The 24,645-nt window shown below is 40.4% G+C and overlaps 1 protein-coding gene across 4 annotated transcripts; it reads right to left on the bottom strand.

Annotated features, from left to right (window-relative positions):
- Nucleotides 1–177: 177 nt before the first annotated feature.
- TATDN3 (TatD DNase domain containing 3) lies at nucleotides 178–24,556 on the bottom strand. Of its 4 annotated transcripts, none has more exons than XM_062210314.1 (10): nucleotides 24,432–24,556; nucleotides 22,812–22,844; nucleotides 21,546–21,619; nucleotides 20,635–20,719; nucleotides 15,057–15,119; nucleotides 14,096–14,205; nucleotides 13,882–13,937; nucleotides 12,154–12,266; nucleotides 3,896–3,976; nucleotides 178–969 (listed from the first exon to the last, which is right to left on the bottom strand). In XM_062210314.1, exons 1-10 carry the CDS (start codon nucleotides 24,495–24,497, stop codon nucleotides 826–828), a joined length of 825 nt encoding a protein of 274 aa, XP_062066298.1. In that variant the 5' UTR covers nucleotides 24,498–24,556; the 3' UTR covers nucleotides 178–825. The 4 variants fall into 4 exon arrangements, with proteins under 4 accessions (XP_062066298.1, XP_062066299.1, XP_062066300.1 ...); XM_062210315.1 differs by having other exon boundaries at nucleotides 3,896–3,973; XM_062210316.1 differs by having other exon boundaries at nucleotides 22,812–22,872; nucleotides 24,432–24,518.
- Between the last annotated feature and the right edge of the window lie 89 nt (nucleotides 24,557–24,645).

Genomic DNA, 24,645 nt, shown 5'->3' with positions numbered 1-24,645 from the left:
CAGTAGCATTCAGTACATTCACCTTGTTCTACCTTCATTATTGTCTCTGAAGAACTGCTTTACAGCTATGGTTTTTAAACTTAAAACTATAAAATAGTACTGCATAGCAGTATGTTTTAAGAATTTTTAATATTTAATAAAGCCATTCACATTTCAGATATGTGACAAAATTCAGACTGAAACTTAAAGTCAGTTTATTAACTAAACTTTTGGGTTTGACATTTAAGCTATCATACAAACCATTGGCCTTGTAAGTCAAAATCACTGGCCTTGTAAAAACCATTGGCCTTGTAAGTCAAGATCAGTGTTAAAATATTGTGTATGTTTCCCTTAGAGAGAAATAAATAGTAAATGTCTGATTTAAAAAGTAGGAAAAGCTTTCTGAAAGTCTAAGAAACTAGATGTCCTCCCTTCACTGGCTAGATCCCATGGGAAGAAAGCAAGCTGTGAAGACTCGAACTGTAGCCTACCGCATCCTATCACAGCCGTGTGCACGTCTTACCCATGGAGCCACCCTTTCCAGAAGCAGTGGTTTTGGTCAGATGGTGGTTCTGAAACTTAATGGGGCAAGGTAAGATGTAGCAGTGTTTCCCCAATCACCTGCCAGGAGTTGGCTAACTGAAGAGCAGCCAAAAGATGAGACTCAGAAACCAAGGGTTTGGCTCAAGTCCACTTTCATTTCCCTCAGTAATCTTCTATATTTCCCTATAATCTCCTATATCCCTATGAGATGGCTTCTTCCATTCAGATTCTGTATCAGAACATTTATTCTTCGCAGACGCTGCCTCTGCAGTTGTTTTGGTTTTGCAGTGGATGATTTTGAAGCTATTTCTTCAGGAGGTGTTGAAGCTTGGGAAACAGTTTCAATGCGTTCTGTGTTGTCACTTCTATAACTTCTTCCACTGAGATCCCTTTCACTTGGGCAATATATTCTGCTGAAATGGAAATGTTCCTGGGCTCATTTCGCACCTGAAAGAAAAAAATCTCTACTAAACCAATCATGATATTCAAAGGAATCAGATCCTTAGGGACTGGATGAAATAGTAGAAAATGAGTTGGCAAAAACAACCAATGAGCTATTTTTTAATGAATGATGAGAGCTGGGGGGAAGCTGTGGTCACTAAATTGACTGTAAATCTGTATTACTCTTAAAAAGAACACCAGACTATTAACAACTGAGGTCTCAAACTCCTAGCATATGAAGCATTCCACAAACAGTGAACACTAGGTGATGTACTGATGGATTAACTGTCCTTCAGTTTGTTGCATAAATGAGTGCTTGTTAAGGTCACTGCTCTGCTGCTGGGCCCATTATGTCACCAGCTACCTGACAGTTGGATTCAAGAAAGGGCGCCATGTGTCAGAAAGACTAGACAGATTATGCACTGCTATTTTGCTGATTTTTAAAAAATTTATTTATTTATTTGAAAGGCAGTGACAGAGTGAGAAGGAGAGACAGAGAAAGAGATCTGTCCATTTGCTGATTCACTCCCTCAAAGGCCACAATAATTGGGCCAGGCTGAAGCCAGGACCTCAAAACTCCATCTGGGTCTCTTGTGTGTGTGGCAGGGGTTCAAATACCTGGGCCATTCTCTGCTGCCTTCCCAGGAGTATTAGCGCAGAGCTGGATTGGAAGGTGGAGCAACTGGGACTCAATGATGGGATGCTGCCATCACAAGCTGTGGCTTAGCCTCAGTGTGCCACAAATGCTGGCCCCCGTTACATTGATTTTTAAGATGCGTTTGTCCCCCTTTTAGCATATCTGAAATTGATTTTACTTGCATTCAGTGACATATCATAGCATAGTTGACAGTGTTTTGTTTTTCCCTTTCCTAATGGTCATAAAACAATGGTATATCTACCATCAGCATTTAGATGTGGTGAAATAAATTATTGTTATTATTAGTAAGAATCTATTTAAAATGATAATGTTTACATATATAAGATTGCTGTTAAGGTAAATTTTTTAAAACTCTCAGTAATGGGTAATGTAGCCTAACAAAACAATGAAAAATGTGCTCAAAGATTATGTTCAAAGATGTTTATCCTATTGCTTATAATACCATCTAAATGACCAATATCAAGTTAAACACATTATGGTACATTCTCACACTAGAATACCATGTGATTATTAAACATGATAAAGAAAATTTTATTTATTAACATGAAAAGAGGCTTACCATTAAATACAAGTTATAAATAAGCATTAAAAATCAAACACTTAAAAAGTTAATGTGCTCAGGCTAACTTTATTTTTATGAAATGTATGTGTATACATACATGGATATAAAAAAGTCTGGAAGGATAGAATAATTTACATTTATTTGTTTTTTGTTTTTTTTTTTGTATTGAGGCTTTGTGTTAAGCTTTTCACAGAATTTCTCCTTTAATCCTCAAAATAACTCTGTGAGACAGGTAGCATTATTAACACCTTTTTTTTTTTTATTATAAAGAAGGGCACTAAGCAACTCCTAAGGGATTAGGCTGAAGTTAAACCCAAGCAATCTGACTTCAGAGTTTCTGCTCTTGGGTACCACTATAGTAGGAAGCTTTAGGTAGTAGATAGTTTTATTTTCTTGTTCATGATTTTTCTAACTCTCTAGAAAAAAAATATTTTACTTAAGAAAAAGCATATCTGGTAAAAGGTTCATTTATTCAATATATATTTACTGAGTGACTACACTGCATAAGACACTGCCAGAAACTTAATTTTTATCAAGTCAATTAAATATAAAACTAAGCTAACAGCAGCATGCAAAATTTATTCTTGTCTAGGAAAAAATTCTAATTCCTTTCCCTTCCATTTTACACTAATTCAGAAGGCAATTCTGTGCCTTTTACACTTTGTGTTTCTGTGTGGGTGCAAACTGATGAAATCTTTACTTAATATATACTAAATCGATCTTCTGTATATAAAGATAATTGAAAATGAATCTTGATGTGAATGGAATGGGAGAGGGAGCAGGAGATGGGGCGGTGTGAGTGGGAGGGAAATTATGGGGGGGGGGGAAGCCGTTGTAATCCATAAACTGTACTTTGGAAATTTACATTTACTAAATAAAAAAATAAGTAAAATGACACAGCAATCACAAATAAACATAGTTTGTTAATAATCATATAATATTCACCACTGTTCCCCAACCTCTGAATTTTGCAGCCAGGCAGCCCCAGACCTGGAGAGCAGCCAGAGGTGCTTACTAACTACATGTTGGGAGGATACTGTATTAGACACTGTTTAAAGCAAATAAAACAGATACTATGACTTCCTTTCAGCAAGTTATTTTAAAATAGCAATATGAAAGAGTAGGAAATTTAAAATATGATTATTTGTGGTCTACAATCACAAAATGAGATACTATAGCAAAGATCACATAAATAAATTTATGACTATATCAATATTTGTACTGGAAATAAGAGAATCAGATTACAACATGCTAATTAAAAGAAAAAAAAAAGAACATTTTTTTGAGTACCTACTATGTACCAGGCACTGCTACACATTTCACATACATCATTTGATGCAATCCTCACCATAATCCTTTAAATGATTCCATTATCTTATATTTTATGAATAAAAAATAGTCTCAGAAAAATTAAGTAGCTTGCTGAAAGTCAGCCAGAGTTTGAATCTAAGTCTTTCTGGGTCCAGACCCTCTAATTTTGACTGTACACTGGTCTCTCATTATTACATAAGTTAGGGTATGTTTCTTATCAATCATATTATCTGATGTACAACAGGTACATTTAGAAAAGACCCAAAATAAAATTAATATAAACCCCCAATCTAGCATTGTAGTATCATTCCATTTATTTACAGTATCAAGAAAAACTAAACTGAAAATAGCCCAAATGAAAGATACAATTTAAATAATGTTGAAATTAGAAAATCATTTACCTGTTTTTCTGGTCCTAGTGCAGGTGAATCTGTTTCTAAGCATATTGAAGTTAAAGGCAACTGTTTTACAAGTTTCTGCTTCTTAGAGAAAAAGAGAAAGCAGTAAGTTTAAAACATGAGAATTAGGAGCATTAAACTTACATGCTAATATATCTTATTCTTTAGGAACCTAAAATTTATGCTTTAATATTCACTTGATAAGGAGCTGGCACTGTGGCATAGCAGCTAAAGCCGCTGCCTGCAGTGCCAGCATCCCATATGGGCGCCGGTTCGAGACCTGGCTGCTCCACTTCCAGTCCAGCTCTCTGCTATGGCCTGGAAAAGCAGTGGAAGACGGCTCAAGTCCTTGGGCCCCTGTACCTGTGTGGGAGACCTGGAAGAAACTCCTGGCTCCTGGCTTCGGATTGGCTCAACTCTGGCTGTTGCAGCCAATTGGGGAGTGAACCAAAAGATGGAAGACCTCTCTTTCTCTCTCTCTGCCTCTCCTTCTCTGTGTAACTCTGACTTTCAAGTAAAATAAAGAAATCTTTAAAACAATATTCAATTGATAAATGTTACCGAGGTACCTACCATGTTTTATTGATACCACCACTAACAGTTATGTTAAAATATAAAACACTCATTGCCAAAAATTATCCAAAGCTTCCAGGGAACCAAGGTAACCCTAGTAAAAATTAAATATACCCAGAAAAAAATCCAGACATTTGGTATCACACACCCGCTAAAAGATCTAAGGAAGAGATTTCTATCCTTTACTATCACCATTCGGTATTTCATTCTAGTGTTTACTTTAAGTCACTCAAGACTTCATGGTTCCCAAAAAAATCAGAATTACATTTTTCCCTAACAGATTGAATCGGTGTAGTATATTCTTGGTTATCAAAAATACGCATACAGCTTTGGGATTCTGAATTGGCAAATATTCATGAAGTATGAAAAAGTATGACCCACACATTCCAAATCTCAGTCACGTAAAAGTGGATGTTGTGTGTGCACAACAGGACCCAGAAGGTCATGCTGAACTCAGCTGCTTGTGATTGTGAATGACTTTGTTCTTTGTTTCTTGTGTTTTTAAGTTTCCTGCAATGCACTTATTAGCTTTGAAAAAATAAAGGTTATTTAAGCACGCACACTCCCCCTCCCATAAAAAAAGACTATGGTTAGAAATCTAAAATTCTTACACATATCTGTATTTTAGATTGGGTAGATAAAGGTTAAACTGATGGAAATTCCCTTGAAGAAAATGAGATAATTGATATAAAAACTTAAGGATTTTACTTAGTAATTTCATTTACAAGAGATAACTGACAAGTGTGCTTTTGTGGTAATGCTTAATAAATCATGGTGCATTCTCATTGTGAGAATATACTGCACATTCATTATAAAAAGGCGAGGTAGGACCATATATATAGACACAAACAAATATACATGAAGTAGAATAAAAGTAAAACAAAAGAGCAGTGTATCCTCTTATTTTATCTGAATCAATATTGACAATGTTTCTGAATGGTAGGATTTGGGTTAACTTGAAATTTATTCTTCCTTTTCTGAAGTGTTTTAGCTTTCTATAACATATAAATATCGTTAAAATTAGAAAAAGAGGCATTTCACTTTTAGAAAAGAAACAGTACTACAGCTAAAGATTACTACTAAGTAAGAAATTTCTCCACAAATACTACAAGTAGCAAAAATAAAAATAAACTGGGCTATCTGTACACTTGCCATAAAATTAACATCTAAAGGACACTTATTCAACAACAGCAGAATAGACATTTTTTCTAAGTGTGTATGGTCCTTTCACCAAGGGAGCATTTCTGGGCCCTTAAACAAACCTCAACTAATTTAAAAGAATTAAAATCATATAAGGGGTATGTATCCAGAGGGGTTGTGGCCCAGAGGGTTAAGCCACTGCTTGCAATGCCAGCATCCCATATTGGAGTGCTGGTTTGATCCCAGCAGCTTGGCTTCCAGTCCAACTTCCTGTCCATGCATTTGGGAAGGCAGCAGAGGATGACCCAAATGCTTGGGCCCCTGATATCCCTTAGGAGACCTGGATGGAATCCCTGGCTTCTGGCTTCAGCCTGACTCTGACATCACTGCTGTAGCCATTTGAACTGGTAAGTAGAGTATCTCTCTGTCTGTCTCTCCTTCTTCTCTGTTGTTCTGCCTTTCAAATAAATAAGCAAATACGTATTTTTTTTAAATTTTATGTTTTATTTTTAAAAGATTATTTATTTGAAAGGCAGAGTTAGAGAGGCAGAGAGAGAGAGAGAGAGAGAGAGAGAGAGAGAGATCCTCCATCTGCTGGTTCACTCCCTAAATGGCCACAACAGCCAGGGCTGGGCCAGATCAAAGCCAAGAGCCATGAGCTTCTTCTAGGTCTCCCATGAGGGTGCAGGAGCCCAAGAACTTGGGTCACCCTCTACTGATTTCCCATTAGCACATCAGCAGGGGGCTAAATGGAAAGTGGAGCCTCTTTGACACGAACTGGCGCCCATATGGGATGGTGGCACTGCGGGCAGCAGCTTAACCTACTGCACCACAAGGCCAGCCCCAATAAATCTTTTTAAAAATAATATAATGTATATTTTCTGATATGATAGAATTAAAGTGGAAATTAGAAAAAAATCAGGAAAATTCCTAAGTACTTAGAAATTAAATAACATACTTTTAAACAATCCACATGATCAAAGAGGACATCACAAGATAAAACAGAAAATATACTGAACTTAAAATGTAAAAACATAGCATATAAAAATTTGTGGAAGCTAGCATAGTAGTTAGAGAGATACCAATAGTATTAAATGTTTATATTAGAAAATAAGAAAAGTTATAATCTAAGATTTCACCCTAATGAACTAAAAAAAGGATAATATATCACAACTAGGTAGAATTTATCCTAGAAATGCAAGCTTAGAAAATCAATCTACATAGAGCAGATGTTTAATCCAGAACTTAAGATGCCATGTCCCACATCAGAGTGTCTGGGTTTGACTCCTGACTCCAGCTCCCTGCCACTGCAGACCCTGTGAGGCAATAATGGTGCAAGTAATGGGACTCTGGCCACCACATGGGAGACCTGGAATGTACTCCTGGCTCCTGGCTCTAGCCTCAGACCAGCTTCAGCTATTGTCAGCATTTGTGAGAATGAATCAGCAGATGGAAACAGTCTCTCTCCCTCTGCCTCTGAAATAAATTAAAAATGAAAATCAATCCATGTAATTCACAATATTGACAGGCAAAAAAAAAAAAAAAACCCTATATGATCATGATCAACTCAGTAGACGCAGAAAAAGCATTTGGCAAAATCTAACAGCTATTTTTGCTTAAAAACTCTTAGTAAACCAGAAATAAAAGGAATTTCCTACAGCTAAAATTATGCATAATGGTGGGGCCAGTGCTGTGGCATAGCGGGTAAGGCTGCTGCCTACAGTGCTGGCATCCCATATGGGCACTGGTTTGGGTCCTGGCTGCTCCACTTCCAATCCAGCTCTCTGCTATGGCTGGGAACGCAGTAGGGTCCTTGGGCCCCTGCACCTGCATGAGAGACTCAGAGGAGGCTCTTGGCTCCTGGCTTCAGATTGGCCCAGCTCCAGCCATTGTGGACATTTGGAGAGTGAACCAGGCAATGGAAGACCTCTCTCTCTCTCTCTCTCTCTCTCTGGCTCTGCCTCTCTGTAACTCTGCCTTTCAAATAAATAAATAAATCTTTAAAAAAATTATGCATTATGGCCGGCGCTGCGGTTCACCTGGCTAATCCTCCGCCTGCGGTGCCGGCACCCCAGGTTCTAGTCCCAGTTGGGGCACCAGATTCTGTCCCGGTTGCTCGTCTTCCAGTCCACCTCTCTGCTGTGGCCCGGGAAGGCAGTGGAGGATGGCCCAAGTGCTTGGGCTCTGCACCCACATGGGAGATCAGGAGAAGCACCTGGCTCCTGGCTTCGGATTGGCACAGCATGCCGGCCGTAGCGGCCATTTGGGGGGTGAACCAATGGAAGGAAGACCTTTCTCTCTCTCTCTCTCTCTTTCTCACTGTCTAACTCTGCCTGTCAAAAAAAAATTGCATTATGGTCAAATAATGATTCGTTTCCACCTAAAATGAGAAAAAAGAAAACATGTCTACTTTTATCACTTCTCCTCAACACTGTACTGGTTCAATTAGTCAAGAAAAAGAAATAAAGGGCATATTGGAAAGGAAAAGCAAAAATAGTCTTTGTTCCCATATAATTGTCTATATAAGAAATTCTGACAAATCTGTGAAATCTTATTAGAACTAATCAATAATTTTAGCAAAGTCATTTTATGCAAGTTCAGTATATAAAAATCAATCTCATTTCTATATGAGAACAATAAATAATGGATAACTGGAATTTTAAAAATAGCACATTTGGGGCTGGTGCTGGGGTATAGTAGGCTAAGCATCCGCCTGTGGTGCCAGCATCCCATATGGACACAGGTTCTAGTCCGGGCTGCGCCACTTCAGATCCAGTTCCCTGCTGATGGCCCGGGAAAGCAGTGGAAGATGGCTGAAGAACTTGGGCCCCTGCACCCACATGGGAGACCCAGAAGAAACTCCTGGCTTCTGGCTTTGGATCAGCTCAGATCCAACTGTTGTGGCCATTTGGGCAGTGAACCAGCGGATGGAAGATCTCTCTTCCTCTCTCTCTAACTCTACCTCTCATGTAAATAAATAAATCTTAAAAAAACAAAACAAAACAAAACAAAAAAACAGTACATTTACAATAGCATGAAAAGTATAAAGTACTTAGGGATAAATCTAATTAAATACAAGCAAGATTTATAAGTTCAAAGTTATAAAAAATTGATGACAGAAAAGAAAGATCTAAATCAGGGTGGGAAAACTTTTTTTCCTGCCAAGAGCCATTTGGATATTTATAACATCATTTGCAGGCCATACAGAATATTCAACTTAAATATTAGTCTGCTTTAGATTTATTGAGTTTCAAGTCCTGCCTGTGGTTGCCTTGGCAAGGTCAGAGCAAATGATTTTGTAGACTTCTATGGCCCATGGGCCAGACATTCCCCACCCTTGAATAAATAAATATACTGTGTTTATGTCAGTTTTCACATTTATCTATAGATTTAATGTATTACTAATAAAAATCACAGTCAGCTTTTATGTGGAAATCATTAAACTGATTCCTACATTTATAAGGAAAAGCAAAGAATTTAGAATAGACAAAATGATTTTGAAAATAAAGAACTGGGGGGTCGGCGCGGTGGTTCACTTGGCTAATCCTCCGCCTGCGGTGCCGGCATCCCATATGGGCGCCGGGTTCTAGTCCTGGTTGCTCCTCTTCCAATCCAGCTCTCTGCTGTGGCATGGGAGGGCAGTAGAGGATGGCCCAAGTGCTTGGGCCCTGCACCCACATGGGAGACCAGGAAAAAGCACCCGGCTCCTGGCTTCGGATCGGAGCAGCACTGGCCGTAGTGGCCATTTGGGGGGTGAACCAACGGAAGGAAGACCTTTCTCTCTGTCTCTGTCTCTCTCTCTCTCTCTCTCTCTGTCTAACTCTATCTGTCAAATAAATAAGTTAATTAAAAAAAAAATAAAGAAAATAAAGAATTGGGGCCGGCGCAGTGGCGCAGTGGGTTAAAACCCTGGCCTGAAGTGCCGGCATCCCATATGGGAGCCAGTTCTAGTTTCAGCTGCTTCTCTTCTGATCCAGCTCTCTGCTATGGCCTGGGAAAGCAGTGGAAGATGGCCCAAGTCCTTGGGCTCCTGCACCCATGTGGGAGACACCGAGGAAGCTCCTGGCTTCTAGCTCCTAGTTTAGGATTAGCGCAGCTCTGGCCATTGAGGCCAATTGGGGAGTGAACCAGCGGATGGAAGACCTCTCTGTCTCTACCTCTCTCTGTAACTCTGTCTTTCAAATAAATAAAATAAATAAAAAAGAAAAGAAAGAATTAATTGGAGGACTTTTACTACCTGATTTCAAAACTTACTATAAATATAACCAAGACAGTGTGATATTTGCATAAGGACAGACTACAGATCAATGGAACAGCAAATAAAACAAAAACCTGGAAATAAACCTACACAAACAGCCAATTTAGTTATTCAAGATTTATTTATTTATTTGAGAGGCAGAGTTACAGATGGAGAGAGGATAGACAGAGAGAAAGGTCTTCCATCTGCTGGCTCACTCCCTAAATGGTGGCAATGGCCAGAGCTGGGCTGATCCAAAGCCAGGAGCCTGGAGATTTTTCCCGGTCTCTCATGTGGGTGCAGGGACCCAACGACTTGGAACATCCTCTATTGCTTTCTCAGCCATAACAGAGAGCTGGATCGAAGTGGAGCAGCCGGGACTCAAACCAGTGCCCACATGGGATGCTGCCACCACAGCCAGTGGCTATAGCCAGTATGGCACAGCACCGGCCTCCAATTTATTTTTTAAAAAGTACAAAAGTAATTCCAATGAGATACAATGGGCTTTTCAAAAAATTGTACCGGAACTAATACAGAAAAATAAATGAGTCTTGACTGACACCTTATATCATATACAAAACTGTTCAGAGATATAAATGTAAAATCTATAAATGTTCTAGAAGAAAATAGAGGACAAAAATCTTTGTGATCATGGGTTAGACAGATTTCTTAGATGTGATACCAAAAGCACAAATCTTAAAAGTACTGATAGGCCGGCGCTGCGGCTCAATAGGCTAATCCTCCACCTGCGGCGCTGGCACACCGGGTTCTAGTCCTGGTAGGGGCGCTGGATTCTGTCCCAGTTGCCCCTCTTCCAGGCCAGCTCTCTGCTGTGGCCCGGGAGTGCAGTGGAGGATGGCCCAAGTGCTTGGGCCCTGCACCCCATGGGAGACCAAGAGAAACACCTGGCTCCTGCCTTCAGATCAGCGCGGTGCGCTGGCTGCAGTGGCCATTGGAGGGTGAACCAATGGCAAAAGGAAGACCTTTCTCTCTGTCTCTCTCTCTCTCACTGTCCACTCTGCCTGTCAAAAAAAAAAGAAAGAAAGAAAAGCACTGATAAACCAAAATTCATCAAAATTAAAAACTTCTTTTAAAAAAGACACTTTCAAGACAAATGAAAGAAAACTGGGAGAAGATATTTGGAAAACAGAGCAGATGAGGAGCTGTATCCAGGGAGTGTGTGTGTATATATATATATACACACATATATATATATATATTTTTTTTATTTTATTTTTTTTTTTATTTTTGACAGGCAGAGTGGACAGTGAGAGAGAGAGACAGAGAGAAAGGTCTTCCTTTTGCCGTTGGTTCACCCTCCAATGGCCGCCGCAGTAGCGCGCTGCGGCCGGCGCACCGCGCTGTTCCGATGGCAGGAGCCAGGTGCTTCTCCTGGTCTCCCCTGGGGTGCAGAGCCCAAACACTTGGGCCATCCTCCACTGCACTCCCTGGCCACAGCAGAGAGCTGGCCTGGAAGAGGGGCAACCGGGACAGGATCAGTGCCCCGACCGGGACTAGAACCCGGTGTGCCGGCGCCGCAAGGCGGAGGATTAGCCTGTTGAGCCACGGCGCCGGCCCACACACATATATATTGAGTTAGCATATATATGTATGTACAAACAGAAAATCTTATTACAATGGAGGCAAAAGATTTGAATGGGAATTGCACCAAGGAAGAAATAGGACCTATGAATGGTAAATGAAAAGACCATTACTCACTGAGAAACTACAAATGAAAACCACCATGAGCAATGACTACACATGTATCAGAATGGCTTAAATAGAAAGACAACCCCTAAGTGTGCTAGCGAGGATGCAGAACAAACACTTTGACACTTGCTGGTGAAAGTTCAAACTAGTACAGTCATTTTAGAGAACAGTTGCCAGTTTCCCTTGAAGAGAAGCACACACTTACCTGATGGCTCAGCACTACCGCTTGCACTAACAAAGACCTCCATGTGAATGCAGCTCTATTCACAATAGTCCCAAACTGGGTTTAACTCAACTGTCCATCATCCGGTAAATGGATAAACTGTGGTGCATCTATATGCATATTACTCAGCAATCAAAATGAACGGACTACTTATACATGCAACAACATGGATAAAGCAAAAGCATTAAGGAAATCATATAAGTGCTTTCACTTATATGACCTCTAGAAAAGGCAAAACTGACAGAAATTAGAATTGTGGTTGCCACAGACTAGGGGTGGAGAGCGAGGGTTGGCCAGAAAAGTACATAAGGCAGTAAAAGCTCATATTTGAGATTGTATTTCACAAAAGGTTAGATGAGTTTTAATGAAATAATTTACCTGTCCACTTCTTATGATAGAAGGGGGTATGGAGAAGAAGTACCCAGCTCTTACTCCTTCCATGGCGATAGATGGCCGACCATCAAATGCATGCAGCAGTACCTTGTCAGCACCTTCCCCAAATTAATGATAAATCAGAGTTCCATTTTATTTCCTTAATTAATTCCCATTAATCAAGTTGAACAACAAAGATCTGAAAACTTGAAGTGTTTTTCACTATTATGTAAAAATCAGGTTCTATGATTTCTACAAGGTGAATAAATGTATGGTGTTCAAAAACTAAAATAAAACTAAATTCTTAATCTTCACAATAAAAGTATTAAATAAAATTGAAATACAACTTTTAAGATAATTATTAAACTTCCTGAACCATCAGACCTTTACTAGAAGTCCATGAGCTGTCAAATTATTTTTCCAATAGAAGATTTTTAGGCAGTCAAATTGATTTTCCTAACAAAAATGCTAATAGAGGGGGCCGGCGATATGGCATAGCGGGTAAAGCCACTGCCTGCAGTGCCGGCATCCCATGTGGGCGGCGGTTCAAGTCCTGGCTGCTCCACTTCTGATCCAGCTCTCTGTCATGGCCTGGGAAGGCAGTAGAAGATGGCCCAAGTCCTTGGGCCCCTGCACCCACGTGGGAGACCTGAAGGAAGCTTCAGGCTCCTGGCTCCTGTCTTCGGATCGGCACAGCTCAAGCCAGCTCAAGCCATTGCGGCCAACTGAGGAGTGAACCAGCAGATGTAAGACCTCTCTTTCTCTCTCTCTGCCTCTCCTTCTCTCTCTGTATAACTCTTTCAAATAAATAAAAAATGCTAATAGAAGAAATGGAAAGTTAAAATAATCACAAATTCAATAGTCAGAGCTGGCTTCACAAAACCACTGCCAATTTATGTGGATATCTGCTTGGTATGCATAAAAAGCAGGCTTTCAGTGATTCCAGAGGGTTTATTATTCATCACTGAAAAACACAAGATTTTGAATTATATTAATTACATTTACCTCACAATTTGATGATGCTTCTTTAAATGGTAGGTATGACAATTAGTGAGTGGGTTATGACCATAAATGAGTTATGGTATCAATCTAGTAGGTACCGACTAACCAACATGTGTTTGTGTATGTGTGCACGTGCACACACATACACACCTTTTGGCATATAAAAATGTAATGTATTGCTTGTTAAACTTTTGTCAGTTTTCTTTATGGGTGAACGGGTCTCAAAGTATATTTCTTATTGTCAATAGCACTTTACAAAAAGCTCAGGGAAGAATGCAGTATTTTTACTTAGGAGCAAGTGGTGAAGATGGCAAGGCATCACATGTATGATGGACACTCTGCATAACCCCATTTTCTGAAGCAGCGGCCAGAAAACCTGCACAGAAGTGCACAGAAGTGACCCAGTGTGATTGCTACGTGACTGCCCATCTTTGCCTTGTCTTCCACTTCCTCTTTAGTTGAGACGATTTCAGAAACCAGAGCTGCTAATGTTTAAGTTAAGGAATACAAATTATTTGATTCAAGTTTTCATTTGTTCTGTCCTGGACTGATAAATATCATAATCACTCTGAAAATCTTGTGAACAACAGCCTGATTTGCAAAATCACCTTAGCTGATCTCTCTCTCTAATCTTTACCCACTTCCCTCCCTTTGAGAAATGGCTCTATGAGAATTTGGACTGGATTTGTCAAAGGTGAACAGAAGATATATTTCCCTTAGGAACCTAAATACCTTGCTCATGTAAGAGGCTGATGGTAGGTCTTCCAGCTGAGCGGGAATGAACATTTCTGTTTAACAACAACAAAATTCCTTTTAATGCTTTTATATCTAAAAAGTATTATTTTTGTTCTATTAAAATAATTTAGAGAAAAAGAAATGCAGTGCTCCATTTTAGGAGGCGTCTAATTGCTCTATAGCTATTAACACAGAAAGATAATTAACCTACAAAGGCAAATTTAGTCTTTTGGCTAATTGGACTTGTTTGATTAGGACTTGTCTTTGCTCTTCCTTCTGTTCATCAGTGCCAGCAAATCTGGGGGTGAAATCTAGTCCAACCTATAACAAGAAATCAAAGAGAGTTACAGATTTAGGATTTAATGAATCCCCAAAGAGATATGATGGATCAGTGATGTCCAGTAGAAATATAATGAGTACAGTGAACCACATGTATAACTTTATGCTTTCTAGGGCCCCCATTAAAATAGTAACAAGCAAAAGATGAAATTAAGTTTAATGTACTTTATTCCAAATATCATCTCAAAATATAATTAATATAAGAAATCGAGTTGTTTTACATATATAAATACATATTACATATGCATACATATGTGTGTCTGTATGTAAACTGTGTGTTCTATACTTCTAGCACATCTCACTCTGGAGTTGCCACATTCCAAGGGTTCAGTAGCTACAAATGGCCACCACAGCAGAGAGAGTACAGATTACAGATGACTGCTTCTCCTGAAACTATTTGGCATATATTCTATGATCCACATATTTGATTTAAGTGTTAGCCTTACCTTATATCTTTAATTAGAAATGGAATTTATTACCAAGTGATAAAAATACTTCACAAGTGTTTTTAATTACAAACTCTAGCCCATTTAAGTATATTTCTAGATTATTTATGAAGAATCATATATACTATTTTTGCTAACCAGAGCAATGACTCATATTTATGCAAAAAAAGCTGCATATTTAGAAATGACAGTAGTTTTCCTTCATATGGTAAGCCTTCCATTGCTCCATCCCTCAGCTCTCTGCTTATCAAGGAAATTATCAGTCAGTTGAAGGTGAAGATCATTACTCAAGTCAGTTATAATCCTCAGTCCAGAGCTAAGGAGTATGTTCCTATACCACAGGGAGGTCTATACTAGAAGTTGTTTGATTAGCTAAAGAGTGTTTACCTCTCCAATTGCCAATAAGCGATCCTTATAACGCTCAATAATAGGCAAAGCCACCTCCAAATCCTGGAAGAAAGCAAAGTAAATTTGTTAAAATGGAAGGAGAAAGAAGCCGGTATTTCATGAGCTTATATTTTATGCCACAGTTTATGCTACGTTGGTGCTTTATTCACAGTTACTCCATTTAACTAGTCAAAGAACTAGGAATGCTAACCCTTCTATAAAGGTGAGTACCTCTCTATGTAAACTTGAGTACAAACATACTCCATTGTTCATTCAGGTTTTAAGAATGTAACTTTTAACAAAGACTGTCACTTAAATGTTGCCTGTTGTTTAGGAGATATTTCCTGTCAGGCTGTGTGACTTGGGTTTCCTGGAACAGTTGAGAAAGATGAGTAACTTAGATTTCCTGGAATAGCTGGGAGAGGGAGAGAGAGAGCCACCTGGTGGTCACATTTGCATGTGAGTTTTTGAAATAGCATCGTGTTACCCTCTCAGGTATGGTGGTATTGGCTTATGAGTTTATAATAGTAGCATACTTCCTTTGTACTCTTTTCATTAATTTCTTGTGTTTTTATAGTCCTGTTTGTCCTAATGGGTTCACAATATAAACAATGCATATCACAGACATGCTTGGTTGTTAGGTTTTGAAGTAGCTGTGTACCATTAGTTTTACAGATATTCCTTTTACACTTAAAAGAATTTGCCCTCTTTTGGATCCCATCTAAGGCAGAAGAAAGACAAACATACAGAAAATTGCCTTTATATACCTTGTAACCTACTTTGCATTTCAGTTTCAGGATATGTAAATTGAAAAAGTACTTCTATTGAGAATAACCAATTAGAGTGGATTAAAAAATGGAGTTAGAGGCCTGTGCTTTGGCTTAGTAGGTTAACCTGTGGCCTGCAGAGCTGCCATCCTACATGAGTGCCCGTTCGAGTCCTGGATACTCCACTTCTGATCCAGCTCCTTCCTATGGCCTGGGAAAGCAGTGGAAGATGTCCCAAGTCTTTGGGCCCCTGCACCCACATGGGAGACCCAGAAGAAGCTCCTGGCTCTGTCTTGGCATGGCCCTGGCCATTGCAGCCATCTGGGACATGAACCAGTAGATGGAAGATCTCTGTCTCTCCTTCTCTCTCTAATTCTACCTTTCAAATAAATAAATAAATCTTTTTTAAAAATGTGAACTTACAGCTACGTGATTAAAAAAAAGAAAAGGGAGTTAAATCAGATAATAGAGGAACAGAAGGAGCTTTTGTGATTATGCCTTGAGAGAGATAAATATGAGGGGGAGTAAATGAAGATCTCTAGGGGGTCGGTGCTGTAGCATAGTGGGTAAAGCCACTGCCTGCAGTGCCGGCATCCCATATGGATGCCAGTTTGAGTCTCGGTTGCTCTACTTCTGATCCTGCTCTCTGCTATGCCCTGGGAAAGCAATGGAACATGGGCCAAGTCCTTGGGCCCCTGCACCCATGTGAGAGACCTGGAAGAGGCCTCAGGCTCCTGCCTTTGGATCAGTCCAGCTCTGGCCATTGTGGACATTTGGGGTGTGAACTAGTGGATGGAAGACCTCTTTCTGCCTCTGCCTCTCTGTAATTTTGCCTTTCAAATACATAAATAAATCTTTTTAAAAATTAATTAATTATTATTATTTTTTTTTTTTTAATTTTTGACAGGCAGAGTGGACAGTGAGAGAGAGACAGAGAGAAAGGTCTTCCTTTTGCCGTTGGTTCACCCTCCAATGGCCGCCACAGCTGGCGCACTGCGGCCGGCGCACCGCGCTGATCCGATGGCAGGAGCCAGGTGCCTATCCTGGTCTCCCATGGGGTGCAGGGCCCAAGCACTTGAGCCATCCTCCACTGCACTCCCTGGCCACAGCAGAGAGCTGGCCTGGAAGAGGGGCAGCTGGGACAGAACCGGCGCCCCGACCGGGACTAGAACCCGGTGTGCCGGCGCCACAAGGCGGAGGATTAGCCTAGTGAGCCGCGGTGCCGGCCCTTTTTTTTTTTTAAAATTTTATTTATTTATTTATTTTTTGACAGGCAGAGTGGACAGTGAGAGAGAGAGAGACAGAGAGAAAGGTCTAATGGACTTACTGAAGCAGAATCAACATTGTTATGAGGATCTGAGAGTATATGACCCTGGTTATCATGGAAGCTGTCTGACAAGAAGCTGCGCAGGTTAAACAGTTGTCAGGCAAAGCTCTTCCCACATTAAACATCTGAACTATTGCATCTCTGGCCCTCAGAGGGACTGGAGCAGTAGCAGCAATTACCCAGGAGATGTCTGACACTAAGAAAGTCTGAGTCAGAAAGAAATGGCACACTTGGATGAAGAACAGATATAGGAAACAGCATGCCTCTTGCAATACATATTATCTCATGAAAAAATATATATTTACAGTGAGACTGTTTAAATTACTAATAAAATGGATCTGGAAGCTTTTGGCAAGTCAAAGGGAAACAGAAATTAATAGTAGGATATAATTCATATTACTTATTTAATATGTACAAGTACATTCATTTGTGTAGAGTATCATTCTATTTTAGTAGATATAAAAATATCTATATTGTCAGCTAGGTCTATTACTGATCTCAGTTCTATTTCTACTTCCTCTATAAGGCCTCAAGTTCCTTAACAGCTAATGGTTCTATTATGTCTTTTATTTTTTTTAGGAGCCTTGACACCATACCTCATGTTGTGGTAATACTATTATGCACTTATTTGTGATTTACAAGGGAGGAAACTGAAACTTGGCCAAGTTAAGTGACATGATGCAGCTCACAGAAGCCTGTAGGCCAGTGTCTGCCTTCAAAGCCTATGCTGTCTCTACCATGCTGCTGAGAGAAGACAAAAAGGGAGGGAGTGCGGAGAAGAGATTTGTTCTGAGCCATTTCAAGTAATTACAATACATTTTTTAAATTAAAGGCTGTTTAGTCTTCAGAGTCTTCAGAATGAGGGTCAGGAGTTTCACAGCAATGAGTGAAGTAAGGCAAGCAGGGACACAGACAACTGGAGAGCACAAGCTGTCTTCAGGAGGCAGCAGATGGGGACCAGTGAATTATAGTTCACCACAGTATCCCTAATGCCTAAACTGTGCCTGGCCAAAACAGGTATTGAATGAATGAGTGATTTTAGGACCATGCTAAAAGATATTTGTGATGCTGGGCAATTCATTCTACAAATCAAGTTAATTTAATAAGAGCTTACTATGCATATAGCTTTGTGCCACACAATGTGGATGGTTCTATAGATGCAACAAAGTAGACTTCCTGCTTTAAAGGAGTTTATAACCTAACACATATAGAAAAGGTAAGCTGTGGTATGGACTACAAGTACAATCGGAATAAAATAGGGCTAACTATTTGTTAGTTTGTTCTAGGGCTATCCTGAAATTTGATGAGTTCATTTCTGCTGTGAGAATCAAGAACCTACAAATTATTGGCATATTAATTACTTTTCTAAGTCAAACAGTCCTATCAGTTCTACATTCTTGCCAAATAGATGCCAAATCTACTCCTCTTTACTTCCACTTCTATCACTCTGGTCCAATCTGCCATTATTTCTCTTGTGGACTACTACATTAGCCTTATTCTCCCTTTTTCCTTTTTTGCCCTCTTAAAAATTCATTCTATACACTATAGCCAAGGGAGCTTTTATACATAAGCCACATGTTATCACTCCTCATTTTAAAAGTTCCATTGCATGTATACTACATTCCAACAAGATGCTGTATGAGATCTCTGCCCGATCCCTCTGACCCTGTCATCAACACTTCCCCCTTCTCTCTTGCTACATCAGTCTTGTTTCTGTTTCTTGACCACATCAACCTTGATCCTACTTCAGAACCTTTGTGATTCGTTGTTTCCTTTGCCTACAACACTCTCTCCTCTCTTTGCATAGCCAGTTCCTTTGTAGTATTCAGGTTGCAGCTCATTTGTCACTGCCTCAGAGATGCCTTCCCTTACAATACTATCTGAAAGCCAGCATCCACAATCCCTGTCAAATAATCTTGTTGTATTGTCCTCAAAGCACTTACTGTTATTTTAAAGTTTTTCTGTTAGTGTGTTGTTGACTGTTTGCCTGTCCCATTTAGAATCCAGCTTTCTTGAAACAGGTCTCTAGTGCTTAGAGCAGTGGCTGGCATGCAGTGAGCTCAGCAAACCCTAGCTGACTCACTACACTAATGCCTATTGATGTAAATCTCTAAATAAATTAAAGAAGTGCTGCCATGATTGCCAACATGTTGGGAATTGTGACTTTCTTGAAGTTTAGCTAATTTTTAGCATACTCAACAACTCAGGAGAGCAATAGGGTAAGCACTTTCACTTGAAGTGAATTAAAAGTAATTTTGTTTTGCAATAAACAGAACTATCCAAGTTATCTTAAAATAGGACTAGAGCTATATTATTATATAAAAATAAGCCCCTGTATTAATTTATTCATAGGTTACAAATAGTCATTACTTTTTTGAAATGGACCTATCAACCCATATATTACAAGAAAACCATATTCTCCTGATGCTGAGTCAGGAGACAAGGATGAAATACAAGAAATATTGACTACTGTGAGTCAGTGATATCTTGTGGGTAGGTTGATTTTAGAGAAAATATAAAATCAATAGAATTTAACAGATTTAAGTAGCACTTGAGTAGTGACGGTTCCACTTTCAAAGAAGTCACTACTTACTTGAACTATTCTGTTCCCTTGTAGTAAGGCACACATGAATTTCTATTTTTCTTTGGATATTTTTTATCACGTTTTATGCCAAAGCAATGTGACCATAGGGCAAAAACTAAAAAAAAAGTCACACATATTTCTACCCGGCAATTAGAATTACTTTCAATTCTATATTTTTCTCTTTAGTCTTTTCCTTATAGAATATATTTTCACATGATGTCATTCATAGTGAATAAATCCTTTGGTATCCTTTTCTTTCTCTATACCAAACTGTAAACATTTCCCATGTATTACATAAACCACTGATTCCTGGGGCTGGCATTGTGGCACAGTGGGTTCAGCCACTTGTAACACCAGTGTCCCATACAGGACTGCCAGTTTGAGTCCTGGCTGCTCCACTTCCAACCAGCTTCCTGCTAACTGTGCTTGAGAATGTAGTGGATGATGGGCCAAAGGCTTGGATTCCTACTACCCATGTGGGAGACCCTGATGGAGGTCCAGGTTCCTAACTTCAGCCTGGCTCTGTCTGGGCTGTTGTGGCCCTCTGGGGACTGAGTCAGTGGGTGGAAGATATCTCTCTCTGTCTCTCCCTCTCTGTAACTCTTCCTTTCAAATAAATAAATCTTTTAAAAAATTGACTCTCCATTTTACATAAACACATGATTTAATTCTACAAGTTAACCAATGGTTCCTTTATTTCTTTAGTTCTAGGTTTCCACTTTTTTCTCTATTATAAATAATGTTGCAACAAATATCTTTGTGAAAGAAAGTATTTTCCTTTTCTTTTTTTTTTTTTTTTCCTTTTTTGGATTATTTGCTTAGTATACAAAATGAAAAGGAGGTTTATTGAGTCAAGTCAGGCATTATTATCTTTTGCGGTTCTTATTTGATATGACTTACCTTCAATGTGACACTTCTCTGGTCTTCTGATGGCAGTTCCTGGACTGGGTGAACACCCAAACACGGCAGGACAAATCCATTATACCTAAAAGCATAGAACAAATTAAGAAAGAAGGGATAACAGACTAATAGACTACAATGCTACTCTAAAGAACAAATAGGGGGCTGGCACTGCGGCTTAGAAGGTTAAGCCTCTGCCTGCAGTACTGGCATCCCATTTGGGTGCTGGTTCGAGTCCCGGCTGCTCCACTTCCTATCTAGCTCTCTGCTAATGCACCTGAGAAAGCAATGGAAGATGGCCCAAGTGCTTGGGCCTCTGAACCCACGTGGGAGACCCTGAAGAAGCTCCTGGATCTTGGCTCCTGGCTTCGACCTGGCCCAGCCGTGGCTGTTGTGGCCATTTGGGAAGTGAACAGGGAAAAAAAAAAGCAAATAGAAAAGAATCTCTTTTTAGGGCTATGTTAATATGCTTTATCCTCCTTATTTTTTTTAGTATAAAATAATCTGACATCATAACCATGTCATAATTAGCAATTCTTTAAAATTTTAAACTTTATTATTTATTTGAAAGGCAGAGAAAGAGAGAGAGACAGAGAGGGAGAGACAGAGATTGATTTTCCATCTGCTGGTTCACTCCCCAAATGCCTGCAACAACCACACCTGAACCATGCTGATGTCAGGAGCCCAGAACTCAATTTGGGTCTCGCATGTGGGTGGCAAGAACCCAAGTACTTGGACCATCACCCATTGCTTCCCAGGGTGGGCATTAACAGGAAACTGGAATTGGAAGTTCAGTTGGGACTCGAACCCAGACACTACATTATGAGATACAGCCATCCCAGGCAGCATCTTAACCCCTAAGCCAAATGCCCACCCCATCAACTCTTAAAAATCTTAATTAGGACTAGTACCTTTCTGAAAGTTGCATAATCTTTTCAAATTCTCCTGAATGTTCAGCAACTGCCACAAGGGCCACAACGTTGACCTAAGAGAAAGATAAAAACAATGGAATCCTAGATAATATACACATTTAATATAAATTAAATGAAACTATATGGCTTTCTGTGCCTTTTTAGTTATCTTTGCTTACCCATGCTCCATCAATAGAATCATAATGGCTACCAGTGGGTATTTACTGTGCTTCAGGCCCTGTATACAGTAACTATTATCTCATTTAATCTACACAAATCTATGAGATAGGCACTGTTATAATACACTGTGGATTATAACAGGAGACAAAGGTTTTTTTTTTAATATTATTTATTTGAAAGAGTTACAGAGAGAAGAGACAGAGATATAGATTGTCCATCTGCTGATTTACTCCCCAAATTGCTGCAATGGCTGGGGCTGGAGTTTCACCCAGGTCTCCCACGTGGGTGCAGGGGCCCAAGCATTTGGGCCATCTTCCCAGGTGCATTAGCAAGGAGCTGGATGGGAAGTGGAATAGCTGGGTCTTGAACTCCCCATATGAGATGCCAATGTCGCAGGCAGCAGCTTTACCTGCTATACCACAATGCTGGCCCCAAGAGACAGGGTTTTGAATGGAGTCAAATAACTTGCTCAAGGTCACTAGGCTTGTTACCTACAAAGTCCACCTCCTAATTAAGCTGCCACAGTGAAAATTGGCTATATATAAAAATGTGCTGGCAATGATTTCTGGCTCTATCACTTTCTGGGAAGACCATAAAATGATAGTTACAGTGAAGTTCACAAGTGCTTCTTAAAATAAGCAATTTGTTTCCAGACAAATCAAAATGTTTCAGGAAACATTTACAATATATCCAAGGTCTTCATAACAATGTGAATCTAAGAACTGACAGATGGACTGATCCGTTCCATAGTTTGGTAGGCACAGTGACTGTGGGAACACATTTTGAATTCAGACTAAACAGCCTCTATCACTTCATAGTATGTGTCGCTTATGTCTAGGTCCTTGTCTCCTCATAGATCAGCGGGGAATGGTGGGCTACGAAACAGTAACTTCCTCAGAAGGTTGTTGTGAAACATTAAATGGGATAAAGTTCAGAAAGGGCTGAGCTCAGTGGCTGGCACACTGTAAACATTTCACCCATGCTTATTATTGACTCCTGAAACAACACCAGCATAGTATTTCTAAATTTCAAGTTCTTTTTACCTTGAAATTACAGAGAAAAGAAAGGGCAATTACATGGACTTACCTTCTTGGCTTCCTCTAACACATCATCCAGATCCTAAGACATGTAGAAGTTATCACAATTACTATGGATGCAAAAGTAACTGTGAATAACAATGTATATGGTAAGGCCCCACAGCAAATGACAATGACAACAAGGAACAGGGTGGCAGAACGTGAGGACTCTATAGAGACCGGCCCACCTCTCATTTACTCTTAGTCTCACTAAAGTCTGGCTTCTGTATTCCACTGAAATAGAAAACTCCATTCTCAAATATAAAGGACTTTGCTCTATCTTCCTCCACCCATCAGCAGTATTTGAAACCACTCACTTGCTTATTTCCTCCTTCTTGAAGTATTTTCCACTTTCAGCTTCTGCAACATCACTCTAACAGCTACTTTTTAGTCTCCACAACTGGCTGTCCCTCCTCTTTCTGACTTCAGGACCGTCTGCTCCTTTCTCTACTCTTGAGGTAAGTGGTCTCTCCTGTCGTCGCAGGTTCAAATGTCATCATGTGGATTCCCCAATTTTTACCTCTAGCTCCTAACTCTCTCCTGAACCCATGATTCATATTTAAAAATAACTAGACCTATGACACCTCCATTTGGATGCAATCAGACTCCCCAACATGTGCCAAACATAAGTCTTTATTTTCTCCCCACAAATCTATTCCTTCTGCCTACCTCGCCACCCCCACCCCAAACCTGTTTTTCCTCCCCTCACCACCATCTTTCCATAGCACAAGCCAACATTCCGAGTCATCCTTGCTCCCTCCCTTACCTCAGCTCGTCACAGTCAACTCCCCAGCACGTACTGCGTGTTCTATCTCTTCAATATATCCTGAATCCATTTCAAACTCCTTTGCTATCCTCATGGTACCAACCACCACCATCTCTTGTCTGTATATTGCAAAAGCCTACTACTGGGTCTTCTAACTTCCAGTCCTCTCCTCTATTTGCCCCACAGCAACAAATATGGTCTGACAATGGTTACCAGACTTTTGTCACTCTCTTCCAAAACCCCTTCAATGGATCTGCACGGTGAGTCTAAGGCAAACTCCTTCCTGACCCACCTCCAGTATCCCCTGCCAACCTCTCCAGACTCGTTTCATGGCTCTCTTTCTAGCTTATCAGGCTCATCCAGCCTTCTACCTGCAGTGTGCCAGACTCTGTGCTGCCTAGGCCTGTGACCTGTCTGCTTTCCTCTCCACCATGAGCTCATCTCCGTCTTGGTTGGCGGTTCGTCTTCCCAACCTTAAGCGGCCCCTCCTAAGAAGTTTTTCCCCTAAAAGTCACAGCCGGTCTTCCTTCTCTAGCACCAAAGTGACGTGAAACACTAACTAGTGGTGTGGCCTGAAGGGATCAACAGCCGGTCCGGGTCGGGGGCGTAGGGAAGAAAATTCCAGGTCCTGGAAGCTGCAGACAGAAGCCTCATGGAGATAGGATGCGTCACTACTAACCAGGAGCAGAAAGAAAAATCGCTATGACCGAGTCAAACGGGGAACCGGCTAGATCCCAAAAGGCCACAGACCAGAGCTTGGGGAGAATTCAGGGCTCCCTTCTAAGGGAAGAGAGAAAAAACACTTTGAGGGGGAAAGGATGGCGGCCTCCCCGCTCCCTTGAGCCCCGCCTCGCCCTCACGTACGTGGTCAAAGTCGGGGGCAGAGAGGTGGCAGTGACAGTCCACCAAACCCACGCCCGCCGCCCCCATCGCCGCTGCTGCACCCCGGGCCTAACCAGCTCCCCGAGCACGCCGGAGCCGGAACGCCGCGGCTGCGGCGGCGCAAGTTTCCGCCCGGACGCGTGCTCCTTCGAGCCGTGGGAACCCGCCTTTCCGTTTCTAGAGTCCCCGCCCACAG

The sequence above is a fragment of the Lepus europaeus genome, chromosome 14, assembly GCF_033115175.1.
Source record: "Lepus europaeus isolate LE1 chromosome 14, mLepTim1.pri, whole genome shotgun sequence".
NCBI classification, from domain to species: Eukaryota; Metazoa; Chordata; class Mammalia; order Lagomorpha; family Leporidae; genus Lepus; species Lepus europaeus.
Note: the sequence above shows the minus strand (reverse complement) of the source record. Positions and strands in the feature narration are given on the sequence as shown.